Genomic DNA, 13,863 nt, shown 5'->3' on the forward strand with positions numbered 1-13,863 from the left:
TGGCTGCAGAGGGATGAGGTGGGACAGCTGAGCTGCCACCAGGTATTCAATGCCATTTTAAATGCCATCGTCCTTCTAAATGGGTGCCTGACCGAAAAAAACAAGGAAGGGTAGTGGGTAGATAAGTGCCTAAGTGATACTTCTTTAGGTCTGGAACTGCATATGCAGAGTCTGTAATTCATTAAAATGCCCACCATATCGTGAGAGACCAGCATTAATTCTCAGCAAAATAGGAATCCAGGAGTTTGTGTCCTTCGGAGAACATGGGAGAGCAGAGCCCCATAGGAAATGGTACTGGTGTTTTTAATCATAACTAATGAGTGGTGTTCAGCTGTGATGGTCCTGATGACCATCACAGCCATCACTCCTCTGTGTCCTGACTTTATTGTAAAAAGTCTCCTCCAAGGTGCTCATCGCCAAGGCATGTGTCCTGCAGCTACGCATTCCACCTTTTCTGGCAATGTACAGTTTATGGTGTGCTCTCCAAAGATCCATTTTATTAGGAAATCCTTCAAACTGGGACATCTCCCATGAAACAACTATTGTGCCTCCTCTTGGAGGGATGTTGCACCATGCCATGAATCATCAGGCAAGCACATCCTACTGTCAAGGTCCCACAGAGCATCCTTCCTCTGCTGTGGGTCTTGTCAGATCAGCAGTGGCAAAGCTGGAGGAGTTTTGCTCCTTTTCCAGCTCCTGGGTGGCTGGAAACTAAGTTCTAAGTTCTCTTTACCACCTGTGTAGTTTAATTTAGCCCTGGCTCCAATGATTGAGGTTGAAGAATGCAACCTTGGTGGTGGCGGTGACTCTTCAGTGCTGTGTTCTGGGTGAGAAGTGATGGGAGAGCCACAACCGTAAAGTCCTCTAAGGATTTGCCTGCCTTGTGTCTTGGGTGAGGAGTATCTTGTCAAATTGTTGTGCTTTCTGTTCCGTTGGTGTTGAGCACCAATGATTCCTTATTCAGAAGCAACTATTAATATAAGGACCTTCCAGGAAAAATTAATAGCTTGCAATTTGAAGGAACAGAGTTATCACTAAAATTTTAACGGAGAGGAAATAATTTCTAGGCGGCTTCCTGACATTGTTTTGTATTCTTCCATGGCTTCCAAAGCAGGTCAAGGCTTTGGTTTGTGCTGAGGCCTTTACATTTCAAGAGGTAGAAAATTCCCCTTATGTAAGAAGGGAGAATGGGTGGCAGGACAGTGCTGTGGGAGTTCCTGCAAGGGGGAGAGGCAACAGCAAGTGGCCTCCAGGGAGATATTCTGGTAGAAGTGCCTGCAGGACTTATGTGTATTGATAAATGCTGGCCTTGGCTTGGTAGTGGTGGTGGGAATGATGCCATGGGGAGGTAGTGATGCCTCTGCCACGTTTTTCGGGGATGGTTGTGCTGAGTATTGGGACATTCAACCCTATCGACATTGTGAGTGTGGAACCGGTGCAATAGATGTTAAACATATATGCAGCTCCGTGCTGTCCCAGACTTTCCTGCCACAGATAATCCATCCTATAGGCAGATAAAAGCCATGTAGTGGGGTGTTGCAAGTCAATGGTTGGTTTACGCAGATCAGTTCTGGAACCACGATATATATTTCTTTTTTTACACTCTCTCCAACCTCCATATTTCTGTTGTTGCCTTTGTGCAGCCACATGGCGTGTCTTTGGGGCTGCCCCACCTCACCCTTCCCACCTCCTCAGAAAATAAATCCCACCCTGAACTTTGTGTGCAATAAACCAGAGAGAAACTCCCAATGCCTACCGCATGCCTAATAACCTGTTTGTTCGGTTCAGGCCTTCTGCAACCATTTGTTTAAGATAAGCAAGGGTGGAGATATTTCTTGAGGGCACAAAAGGCTCTTGAGATAAAGCTCATGCAGAGTGATCCTGAGATATGGCCACATCATTTCTTTTCTTTCTCTCATCATCCCAGCATTGGGTTTTTCCATCAGTCCAGTTGCTTTTCTCAGCCTTTGGTTTGTTCTTGGGGTTTCAGTGTTGCTATTTGGCATTCGGGCATCTCCACTTGCTTGATCATCGTGGGCATGGGAATGTCTGTGGAAGAGGCTGAATGGGTGTGCGTGAATGAAGACAGTCACTTTGTGGGGTGAGATTTCACAACTGAAAGTCAGGACATGGAGACCACAAGCGTGAAGCAATAGACACAAACCTTTCATAGTCGCTGGTGTCTTTGTGAAACACACATGAATTCAGCCACTCCAGGCAATGGTTTCATTTGAGAAGTGCGGAAGTTGAGGAGAAGGATGGTGCAGATTGGTCCCAAACAGGACCATCCTTTCTGCGAGGTGGTTGGTGTCAGATCACAGAATCACAAGGTTGGAAAGGACCCATTGGATCATCGAGTCCAACCATTCCTATGCCAAAGAAGTCCCTGGGATTTGGTACCTAAGGGTGGTCACAAAAGGACCACCAGCAGCAAAACACTGTGCCTCATTTCTAATCTCCTTGTGATTTGCTGTGTTATTTACCATCACCACTAAAAGAGGCAAAGCTAGTGCCTTCCCCCAACTTCTTCAGCTGCTGCTGCTGCAGAGGAGCTGTGAGAAAAATGATAGCAAAGCTCCTGCTCTTAGCAGGGTAGCTCTAGAACCAACAGTTTCCCTCCTCTGGTCCTCTTCCTCACATCCCTCGCGGGCCAGTACCACACAGATTACTGGGCTGATATGTGGGGTGGGATGGCTCAGAAGAGGGGTGTTGCTGGGGAGGGTCAGATATCAGTGGAGGAAGAGGCAGAGGTTCTTGGGTTGATGCAGATTGCCCACAAGATCTTGAAAGCTTTTTATTTGTTCTTTCATTGAACTTTGGTGTAAATGGTTCTGGGGCAGTGGGGAGGCAGCTGCCAGCATTGTGGGTTCATACAGTCAGGTGGACAGGATTGTGGGTTGGGCAGACACCTTCAACGGGAAGGTAAAGCACAAAAAGAGTGTACATGGGTATCAAACCTGCTCCCTTCTGCTATCTGTTTGCAGCAACCTCAGTAGATGACAGATTTCTCAGTCGCCTAAGCTTGTCAGACACAACCTTTCCTCCTCCAAGAGCTGCTTTTCCTGAAACATCTAAAAAGGAATATGCATATCACAACATAGCAGATCTCTGAGGGAGAGCAGTCCAGTACTGAATGCCTCTTCTCTTACGGAGCTGTTGGCCTTTCTTGTTGCAACATGCATGTTTGTAATTTGAACTTTACATACACGCGCATGCATTAGAAGTCCCATGAGCTTCTCAGATTCTGCATCGGGCTTCTTATCGTGTAAACTGCAGGATGTTTTGCTCCAAAATTGAAAATGACCCCTAGCAGCAGTCCTTCCTGAGACCGTGGGCTCCTTATTCTTTACTTTTCCCACACTCCTCGCTTCCAGAACCAGCAGCAGCGAGATGTTGGCTTGTTCCGTTCTCCTCAAGCCACCTGCAATTATCAAAATAGAGCTGATGTGGGAGACATCAAATGTGACTTTTCTGCCCGCCGAGAAGTTTTAAAGCTGTCTATGCAAACCATGAGAACCTGGTGTCTTCCTGCCCAAGCAGGAACAAAATCCATACCTCTTATGTCAGTCTTCTTGTAGATCCATTGCGGAGCAGAGGGCAGTCTTCTGCCTTGCAAGACATTTCCCGTTGGCTCCGTTCAGTGATTTCAGCTTCATAAAGAGTGTGTCCACTGAAAAATGGAAGAACTGAACTCCACATTGGACTCAGAAAGCCAGCTGCATTGAAGGCACTTCCATTGCTGTCCTGCATGACCCATGGCAGGGAGCAGCCTCCACGCAAACCCAAGAGCCATGTCATCAAGTAGCTTACCGTGTCCTTGGGACTTTGGCCTCTCCCCACCCACCTAGCACCCTCCGTCTCCTCCGGTCACTCCGCCCTTCTTCCAAGCTGCACAAAAGAAGTCGACTTCTCCCTCCCAAGTTTAGCTCTGCTTAGACACCAAAATAGACAAGAGTAGGGACCAGTGACTGTTTTTTTCCAAAGCATTGTCTCATGACTAGAACTAAGGAAGGGAACTGCTTGGCTAGAGAAGTGAGATCCTTGATTTTCCTAATGGGAATACGAAGTTCTCCTCTCTTCAGGCACAGGCATTCTCCTTTGATTAGGAGCTTTATTCCCATGTAATTAATCTATCACCTGATGCTGTCTTTTGGTGGTGGGCAGAGGTCTGAGGAGACAAAGATGCTCTGGGAAGAGGACATGCAGGTGTGCACCACCACACATATGGTTTCTAGCTGGGGAGAGCAGAAAGGTAGCTCCTGAGACTTAAAGAAGGCTCCGCTTTGAGGAAATTGGTGCTTTTAGGTCCTTGTGTTCTGCAGACATGGCTTCATTTTTCAGGGTAATTGTATTTGCATATGTGTCTGCAATGCAGCTTAGATTCTTAAAAATACCCCAAGCGTTAGCCTGCTGTGGTAGTACGACACTGGAAACAGTCTCACTGAATATTGTACTATTTTTAGCACAGCTGATGTGATTGGGCTGCTTGTGTCTGCTCCCTCCCTTCCTTTTCCTATTTGCTTTGTACCCACTGGCCAATTTCAAGCAAATTTTCAGAGGAACAGAGATCTCGGAGATATTAACCTTCTTCTACGTATTCAGTGAAAATAAGTGATCAGAAAAATAAATGATGGGGAAGACTCAAACCGCAGCATTCTAGTGAAGAAGAGTCACTATGATTCTAAACTATTAGACATCAAAGGTGCCACACAAAATGGACCATGAGACATTTGGCAGGTAGAGAAGTCCAAGTCATACCTAGTTAACTAAGTGATAACCCAACCGTGTCCTCAGGAGAACAGGTTGTCAGCTTTTCCTACTCCCAGAGTACATCCTTTTAGTCAAAGATGGGGGGTGACTGAGCAGTGAGATGTGATCTAGGGGGTTTGAGGAGAATAAATGTGAGCAAATGACCACAGAACCATACGTGTTGCTGAGCAGAACATCATTGGATGAGCAGATGTGCAAGAAAGCTAAGGCAACTTCATTTAACAATGGCCTCTGTTCCACTGCTATGAGGGATCATGGAGGATGGTGTGATTGGTGTGGCAGCTCTGGGAGTTAAGGGTGTTGTAGTAGAAAAGAAGGATAATTTTGTCACCAAGAGTGAGTACTACTCTTTAACATGCTTTCCAATGCCTATACTAAACAACAGCACATCTGATTTTCTCTGAAGGAGTTAATAGTGAAGAAAAAAGTTAAAAGGGAAACTACCTTCTCAGGAAACACACGTAAGACTGCAGCCAAAGCAAGGTTCAAATGGGGACGTGCTAGCCAGCAGCAGGGCTTACCTAGGTCTTGGTGAGTTCTTTATTGCTTCATGTCTCAAGAGTGAAGGTCTCCAAAGTGTAAGGTTCCAGCTGCTACGGGAGCCGTAAGGTTGCTGCAGTAGCCATTTCTCCAGGCTCTTCGCTGGTGGCCAGGCTGAATCATCAGAATGTTTTGCTGGTCTTGGACTCTGGTCTGTAAGCCTAAATCCATTACCATCCCTCATAATCCTTCTTCTCCATTACATCTTCCACCAGAGGAACTCAAGACATTATCTTAGTAACTGCTGCTAAAATTAACTGTCATTTTTAACGCTTTTCACACGTAGAAAGACTTTTTTTTTGAAGTCAGTATGTTATGTTGTCATGCCAATGAGACAAGGCTGCTGCTCGATGAGACACATTTCCACCCAGCCCTTGCCCTTGCCCAGGCTGCTCCCTCGTGGCCCCTCGCGCATGGTGATTCACCAGCAGCGGCTGGAGCTCTGAGGCTAAGGTAGATTGTGATGGAAATAAAAGGAGCAACTTTTACAGGGCTTTTATTGCCAGCAAGGGAAGTACAATGCTGCATAAATAAAATTCATTATGGTTATGACAGCTCTGTAGTCCCTGGAAAACAAATAATACTTTGCACTTACATAGTGCCTTTCATCCAGAAACCTCAGAACTCTTTGCTCACATTAATGAAACCTCACGATGCCCCTAGTAGGGCGATAAATATATCATCCCCCTTACCAGAGGAACAAACCGAGTCAGAGAGTCGGCACCTTCAGTGGAGAGAGGACAAGGCAACTTGTAACACACGGCTTTCCACTGATGTGACCAGGGCAAAGCATTTAATGTCCTTGTCACCTCAGTTGTTTCCAGTAGGTGGATGCCACCTGTCCTTTCCCCGGGGTGGCATGGGTTGACCAGCTCTCGTTGGGCAGGCTCAGCAATGTGCTCACGATGTGGTCATTAATTTGCTAATGCCGTGGGGTCACAAGCCCCAACAGAACTGCCAGCTATGGCTCATGTTCCCTTACTCCAGTATCCTCAAACTGCTGCTGAGCTTCACCCCTTTACAGGCGTTTTCACGGCTGGGTTTTAGATAAAACAATGAACACAAAGGAAATGAATGAGTGAAAGTAGAGAGTGTGGGTGCAGCAGCATCGACGGTGTCATGTGTGACATGGGTGAATTCCCTATAGGTGATGATTCTGATTCTGTCCTTGTACTCAGCACTGGTGAGGCCACACCTCGAATCACGTGGTCAGTTTTGGGCCCCTCACTATAAGAAGATATTGAGGTCCTGGAGCACGTCCAGAGAAGGGGAACGAAGCTGGTGAGGGAGCTGGAGAACAAGGGTTACAAGGAGTGGCTGAGGAGCCTGGGTTTGTTTAGCCTGGAGAAGAGGAGGCTGAGAGGAGACCTCATTGCTCTCTACAACTGCCTAAAAGTAGGTTGTAGAGAGGTGGGTGCTGACCTTTTCTCCCAAGTGATAGACAATAGGCCAAGAGTGAATGGCATCAAGGTGTGTCGGGTGAGGTTTAGATTGAACATCAGGAAAAAATTCTTCACCGAAAGGGCTCTCAGACCCTGGGAGATGGTTGCCCAGGGAGATGGTTGAGTTGCCATCCCTGGGGTTATTTAGAAGAGGAGTAGATAAAGTGCTTAGGGATATGATTTAGTAGTGGACAAGTACAGTTGGAATTATTGGTGATCTCAAAGGTCTTTTCCAGCCTAGGGATTCTATGATTCTATGTTTCTATGGTGTATATTAGGATCCACCAATATTTGTGCCCTGTGATTTCTCCTATACAGAAATTGCAGATAACTCCATTCCCTGCTTGTTGCACCAGCCCTGAGAGGGTACAACAGATCTGTGGATTTCCACACCTGCTTTGATGGGATCTGAGATGCTCTAATGATGCTTGGGTGGAAACTGTTTCTTTTATCAGGCACACACACTGGGCGTACAGCTCTGTCTCACTCTCACCCCTTCCATATCGCTGTCGCCTATATCTTGGAGATGATCATTACTTTTCCCTCTGTTTTACAGGGTTACCATCAGTTGCCTCATGAAGCTGAAATCGCACACACCAAAAAACTGTTCAGAAGGAGGAGAAACGACCGGAGGTAGGTGAAACCTCTCTTTGATGCTTTTTTTATCTTCTCTTCCTCATTGCACATCTTGCCCCTCGTCTCATGGAGTGCCTTTGGACAATATTGCTGTTCAGCAGCTGTCAGCGTTGGGTTAATGCATAAACCTTTGTTTGAGCACTAACATCCTGAAAATGCAGAGTCTGGACGTTGCCCTGTTTTGTCTTTAAATCTGACGTATGTCCTATATTGCTCCTGGACTGTCTTGAGGACCTTCTCTTCCCCTCGTACTTATTCCAGATCCTCCCACTCGTAATGGAAGAGGCGTCTGGAAAGATATTATCTGTAAAGGCTTTCAGTCCTTGCGACTTACTTCTTCTTTTCTGATCAAAACCCAAAATTTGCTGACTTTCAGGGTCTACTGCAAAGTGGATGTGGTTGAGAGGGGTTTGCAGTAAGCCTCGGCTGCCTGTCTGCATGAAGGATGAGCTGAATAGTTTCTGTGGCGCTGATGATTTCAATCCATTGAGTTAATTCAGTTGGGTCAATTGGATACTTAATTGTGTAAACTGCATATTTAATTACATGAGGGCATTCATAGTCCTTGATAGGAATTGTGACTATGGTTAAATATGAAAATAAGTGGGCAATAAGGGAGTTAGTCGTACATGCAGCTTTGTTTCTGCCAGTATGTTCTGCGGTGACTGAGGCAGCACAACCAGGGATATAAAGCTTTACTAAAACAGGGAGTTTGCAAGCTTAATGTTATTGAACAGGAGAAAAAGTGGCCAGATTTTTCTCCTAGAGTGGTCTGAAATCTGTGTCTGAGCTGTGGTGCCTCATGGGGTAATTTTCGGACAAGTCATAGAATCGTAAAACGGTTTGGGTTGGAAGGGACCTTAAAGACCACTCAATTCCAATCCCCTGCCATGGGCAGGGACACCCCCCACTGGATCCAGTTGCTGGAAGCCCCGTACAACCTGGTCTTGAACACCTCCAGGGAGGGAGCATCCATGACTTCCCTGTACTACCTGTTCCAGGGCCTCCCCACCCTCACTGTGAAGAATTCCTTCGTAATGTCTAATCGAAATCTTCCCCTTCCAGTTTAAAGCCATTCCCCCTCATCTTATCACTCCAGGCCCTTTAAAGAAGTCCCTCCTCAGCTTTCCTGGAGCGCCTTTCAGTGCTGGAAGTTGCTTAAGGTGTCCCCAGAGCCTTCTCTTCTGAACAACCCCAACTCTTTCATCCTCTCCTCATGGCAGAGGTACTCCAGCCTTAGATCATCTTCATGGCCTCCTCTGGACCCGTTCCAACAGTTTCATATCCTTCTGTTGATGGTTCCAGAACTGGACACAGGACTGCAGGTGGAGTCTCACCAGGGCAGAGCAGAGGGGCAGAATCCCCCCCTCACCTTGCTGATCACAATTCTTTTGATGCAGCCGAGGATAAGGTTGGCTTTCTGCACTGCAAGCACACATTGACGACTCAAGCTTCTCATCAATGAGTGAAGTCCTACAAACACCTGTAATAGCAGTCAAGAGTATGTCCTCAGATCTCCCCCTCACTTCTCGACTTGCGTACAGCCATGATGCAGTTAACTCTGTGCTTGGTTTGATTTTGCCAAATTTTACTGAGCAACCAAAAAAACAGCTGAAACGAGTTTGCTCAGGCATGCTAGAAACATTCCTCTGTGGGCAAGGATTTCATCAGCAGCAAACTACGGGTTTTGCTCCTCTTTGGAGATCCCTGCATTTTTTCCTGTAGTTAAAAGACAGTTTTGCCTTGTGACTTAGGGGAAAAAAAGGGCTTGTTTCAGCCGGGTGGCACCCTCTGACCACCAAAACATGGTTGAAGCCAAGCTGAAGTCTGCCTGTGTTGCAACACCGAGCTGGGTGGGCTTCCTCACAGCACTGGGCTGGGCTCCGTGAGAAATCGCGGTGGAGACTGGAGCATCCTCCTCCCATTGTAGCTCAATGAGTGGGTCTTCCTCCACCATCTAAAGAGCGCACAATGCTATGGGAGAGGAGGTCTGCACAGCCAAGGAGTCTCCTGCCTGAAGCCCCATGCCCAAAGCTGCAGCAGACCAGAGCCGTGGAACTGCATGTTGGTTCTTCCCTCCCATCGGAAAAAATCAGCCTGTTCGAGGGATCACGCCAGATGTGTATTTCTTTTTCTTTCTGGTCCCTTCAGATAAACCATCAGCAGACAAAACCATTCAGCAGTCCAGGGCATCCCTGCCACCCGTGCAGATGGTAAAGCGAGAGAGCGGAAAAACCTGCCTTAGGCTGGGATGGAACATGGTGGAGTGAAATACAGCCCAAACCACGTAGCAGTGGGATAATAGAGGAAAGACAGAAGCCTTAAAACACAGTTGATATGGCACCGTGCAGGAGGAAACAAGGAGGCATTTCATCCCTAAGCAGTCACAGATGAAAATAAAACAGAAAGAGCAGAGGGAATGCAGTTTTGTCCGTGTGCCCCATAGACGTCTATGGTGGTATCCAAATTTAGACTGAAAAGCGTACTTATTTTAATTGCAAAAAGCTAAGAAGCCCAGGTTGAGGGAAACAACAATCTCTTAAATGATTATTTAAGTAGAAAGGGCATGATCCCATTCCCTAGACTTTTGCTGGGGACCTCAGCATCCCCCTTCTCCACACAGCACATGGTTTCATGCTGAGGGGTTTGAATATAAATGGCATAAGCATTTGTGGTCCCCTTGCATCTGTGGTGTGTTGAAGATTAGGAGGAAAGGTTTAGTCCTTCTAGTGCTGCTTGAGATGCCCCCAGAGAGCACACGCTCCATAGAACTGATTTCTAGCAGAAAGTAGGCTCTCAGAATGTTTTATGAAAAAAAAAAATGGCAGAAATAAGGGGGGGAGGGGAAAGGTAGAAATAAGGGGAGAAAAAAAGGATGGGGGAAAAAAACAATCTGTATTTGAGCACAAACAGGTTATAAATCTGTTCACACTTTATTGCCGTGCTATTATCTTACTATCACAGGCATCATTCTGGGAGAGAAGAGCTTCATTTTGGAGCTGGTGGAGGCACAGAGGTGATATAAACATCCCCCAGGATGAGATTTTATGGCCAGTAAAATAGTTGGGAGTAATGGGCTTTTTATTTTCTTTCTCATTTGGGTACAGAGAGACTTGAAATCTGAGACCGTGGGTGGGGTATCAGAGGCAGCAAGGCTGGAGAAGTTGAGTGGGGCTGTTTGGTGTTGCATGGGTTCGGAAGAGGATTAGGAGGCAACTCTGGATGCCCAAACACAGGGGAAGAAAAACCTGTTTCTTAGAAAAGCATTAGTAGCAGCCAAGGGTGGAAGTAAGGCTGACAAACAATGGGTTTGCAAGAAGAAAAGGTATTTTTCCTCCTCTGTAGGTTAGAAGTAGCTTCAAAGCCCTGGTGCAGTAGGGTCTGGTGCTTTTTATCCCCTCTCCTGAAGGTGATGAGCACTTGGCACTAGGCAGTGCCCTGGCCGCCATCCATGAGCAATGCCTGTCCATGGTGCAGTGCCTCTCACTGCCCAGGACCTGCCTCATCTGAGAAGGATGGTACATCCCAGGTGGCCATGGTGAGCATTGGAAGTGGACATACAGCTTAAGTTGGGGTGTCAACCCCCAGGCTTTCCTCTGCACAGTCATTGATCACAGAATGGTTTGGGTTAGAAGGGACCTCAAAGCCCACCCAGTTCCACCCCCTGCCATGGGCAGGGACACCTCCCACTGGATCAGAAGCTCCAAGCCCCATCCAACCTGGCCTGGAACACCTCCAGGGATGGGGCAGCCACCACTGCTCTGGGCACCCTGGGCCAGGGCCTCCCCACCCTCACAGCAAAACATTTCTTCCCAAGATCTCATCTCAATCTCCCCTCCTTCAGTTGAAAACCATTCCCCCTTGTCCTGTCTCTGTACTCCCTGATCAAGAGCCCCTCCCCGGATTTTCTGGAGCCCCTTTACGAACTGGCATCTGCTTTAAGGACCCCCCAGAGCCTTCTTGTCTGAACAACTTCAACTCCCTCAGCGTATCCTCTTATGCACATAATAATGCAACCGATCCAACTGGCCTTGCATGGCTGTAGCTGACCTTTAAATGGGCTGGTCCTTTATATTAAACACAGCTATTGCAAATGAGCTGATAAAGCACATTGGTACCCTGAAATCTGCCTATCATCGTCTTCTAGATGATACTGGTTTGCCCCCAGAGCACATGTGGGCTCCTTTTCCTTCTCTAATGGTAACATTCAGGTGGGGCCATGTCTTGGGCTGGCGAAGCACCTTTTGTTTCTCATGCAAAATGACGCTGATGTCTAGCCAAGCTATAAATAGTGCCTATCCTTGCTTCCTTCCCGCCACTTTTCCGCGGGAAATGCTGTCATCATGTTGTGGAGAAGCGTGCCTCACCTACCCTGAGGTCTCTGTTGTGCACCTTTCACTCCTTTGGGGAAAAAGCAACCCTACGGGCATGGAACCATAGCTCTCTCCTTGCATATACAAGATATTTTTACATTCCATGAATCATTTTTCCATAGTATGCAATGCTTCATTTGTTACATTAGATAGACATGAAGATAGTATTAGAAGTGTCATTAGAACAAGGCTGCATCTTTCCCAGTTAAGGACCAGTGTGGGTCTGTTGAACACATTTTAGTTAACACTGCAACAGGAGAGACATCTAATGAAGAGTTTGGTTGCACAAGGTGTTTTAAAGGCCTGCAGAAGGTGGCAAGGTCCATGCTGCAAAGAGCTTATAATGAGGGTGGGAGACCAGGGAGAGGTAACCTCACCAGGCAGAAGTTCTCTGTTGGTTTAGACACACCAGGGGTAACTGCGACCTCTTGACAAGGGTGATGAAATGTGTCACTGCTTGATGGGGTCATTGAAGGAGAGCAGCAGGGACAAGCTTTTTCGTAGATGTCAGTGCGAGCAATTGTTGAACGCCGATGAGGGTTTTACTGTCTCCAGTGCTAATTCACTCTTTGCTGCCACACAAAACTCATCATACCTAGATATCACCAAAGGCAAATTGGTTTGACCTCCCGTGGGCTTCTAATCAAGGAGGAATTTTCCATGGGTGATGTCAGGACCTTTCCTGCCTTCATCTCCTGCACATAGTCAAGAGAAGAGAAATACTCTGAGACCCTTTTATCCAATCCTGTCCTCTGCCCTTCCCAGCCCACTGCCTCTCTGGTAGCAATTCAGAAGCTGTACTGGGACGTGGTGTCCTTGGGCTCTGAGTTTGGCCCGTTGTTTGCAAAAAGTTCCAAAAAATGCCATCTCTTAAGTATCTATCAAAGGATTGCATGTCAGCTTGGTGCTGCACAGGGTTTCTCCAGTTCCCATGACGTCCTGGGGTGATGTGTTTTGGGATGGAGGATCTGACTGGCCAAACCCCATGGCCTAGAGATGCATGCACAGTGGCTTGCACCAGCCTCGTAGGAGTGATAAGAAATGTTGCCTCATTTAGATAGGATTTACAAGGAACATTTGAAGTTGCTTTAGGTCAAGACAGATAAGTTTGTACCTATTTCTTGGTCTTCTGGTTAACAGAAATCGTTCTGCGTCTCCTAAGGAAGAGGGCAGTTTTGGTGAGGAGCAGGAGAAGGTTGCTGGTGAAGTCTTAAGAAGTTTGCACTGTCATAATCCGATTGATACAATGGCATCTTACTGTATTCAGAAGTCAAATCAGGCTGAGTTCCTTTACAAATGGGATTTCTCATGTGTGCATACCTGCTGGATGGCATCTCACGAGGCTTTCGGTGGTCAGTCTGTGTGACAGGAGGGGATTATAGGGGAAATTGCAGACCCATGTCTTGCAGAGGATGGAATAAAAACCTAAGAGTTAATCAGTCCCCTTTTTCCAAAAGGCATCCGAATTCCTCTGTTCAGTAGAAAAGGTGTGTATCCCTGGTGTTTCCTCTGTGCACAGGTGGTGTGTCTCCTGGCCCTGGGATCACCAGGGACCCAAGGGGCTGCTCTGCCTGTCCTGGCCAAGGCTATTGGGGACCGGGGACGGCCTCGGGTGAAGGACTGTCACCCTGAGCCGCAGCTGAGCTTTATGTCATCTTCTCCTTCTCCTGCAGGTTGGGGATTCAAGAGGGGTATTTCTGTGCCAGGGATATCCGTCCTTTCTAAGCCCTTTTGTGGGGTTTAGGAGGTGAGGCAGAAGACTATGTAGGTCCTCCTAACTTTGTACATGGAGAGAAGGGGTTGGAGCAACAAGACTTGTGTGCTTTTCCCCATCTCCCCTCAGCGTGTCCCAAATACCTGTGGCTTTTGACAACAGGATTACAGAAACATCCCCAAGTTTTCTCTTGCGTTGTCCCAATTTGCTTCCTACTGTTAGCTTGGCTTTACACTTAAATGATCAGGAAAAAACCCCAATCTTTTCATTTATTCTGGGGCTTTTTTTTTTTTGATGTTGTTTTCTGGTTTTAATTAGGTTCAGGGCTAGGGGAGGCAGAAATATCCTCCTTCCCTAGAGGGCCCCGGGTGGCTGTCAGGGACAGTTT

The 13,863-nt window shown here is 47.0% G+C and overlaps 1 protein-coding gene across 6 annotated transcripts in view; it reads left to right on the forward strand.

The window, feature by feature from the left end:
- CTIF (cap binding complex dependent translation initiation factor) overlaps positions 1 to 13,863 on the forward strand; it is a 160,913-nt gene that overhangs the window by 81,250 nt on the left and 65,800 nt on the right. For all 6 annotated transcript variants that reach the window (XM_054053528.1, XM_054053530.1, XM_054053532.1 and 3 more), the window contains one exon: positions 7,309 to 7,385. In XM_054053528.1, the coding sequence (XP_053909503.1) occupies positions 7,309 to 7,385 (77 nt within the window). The remainder of the gene's footprint in view (positions 1 to 7,308; positions 7,386 to 13,863) is intronic.

Source organism: Cuculus canorus, chromosome Z (genome assembly GCF_017976375.1).
Source record: "Cuculus canorus isolate bCucCan1 chromosome Z, bCucCan1.pri, whole genome shotgun sequence".
NCBI classification, from domain to species: Eukaryota; Metazoa; Chordata; class Aves; order Cuculiformes; family Cuculidae; genus Cuculus; species Cuculus canorus.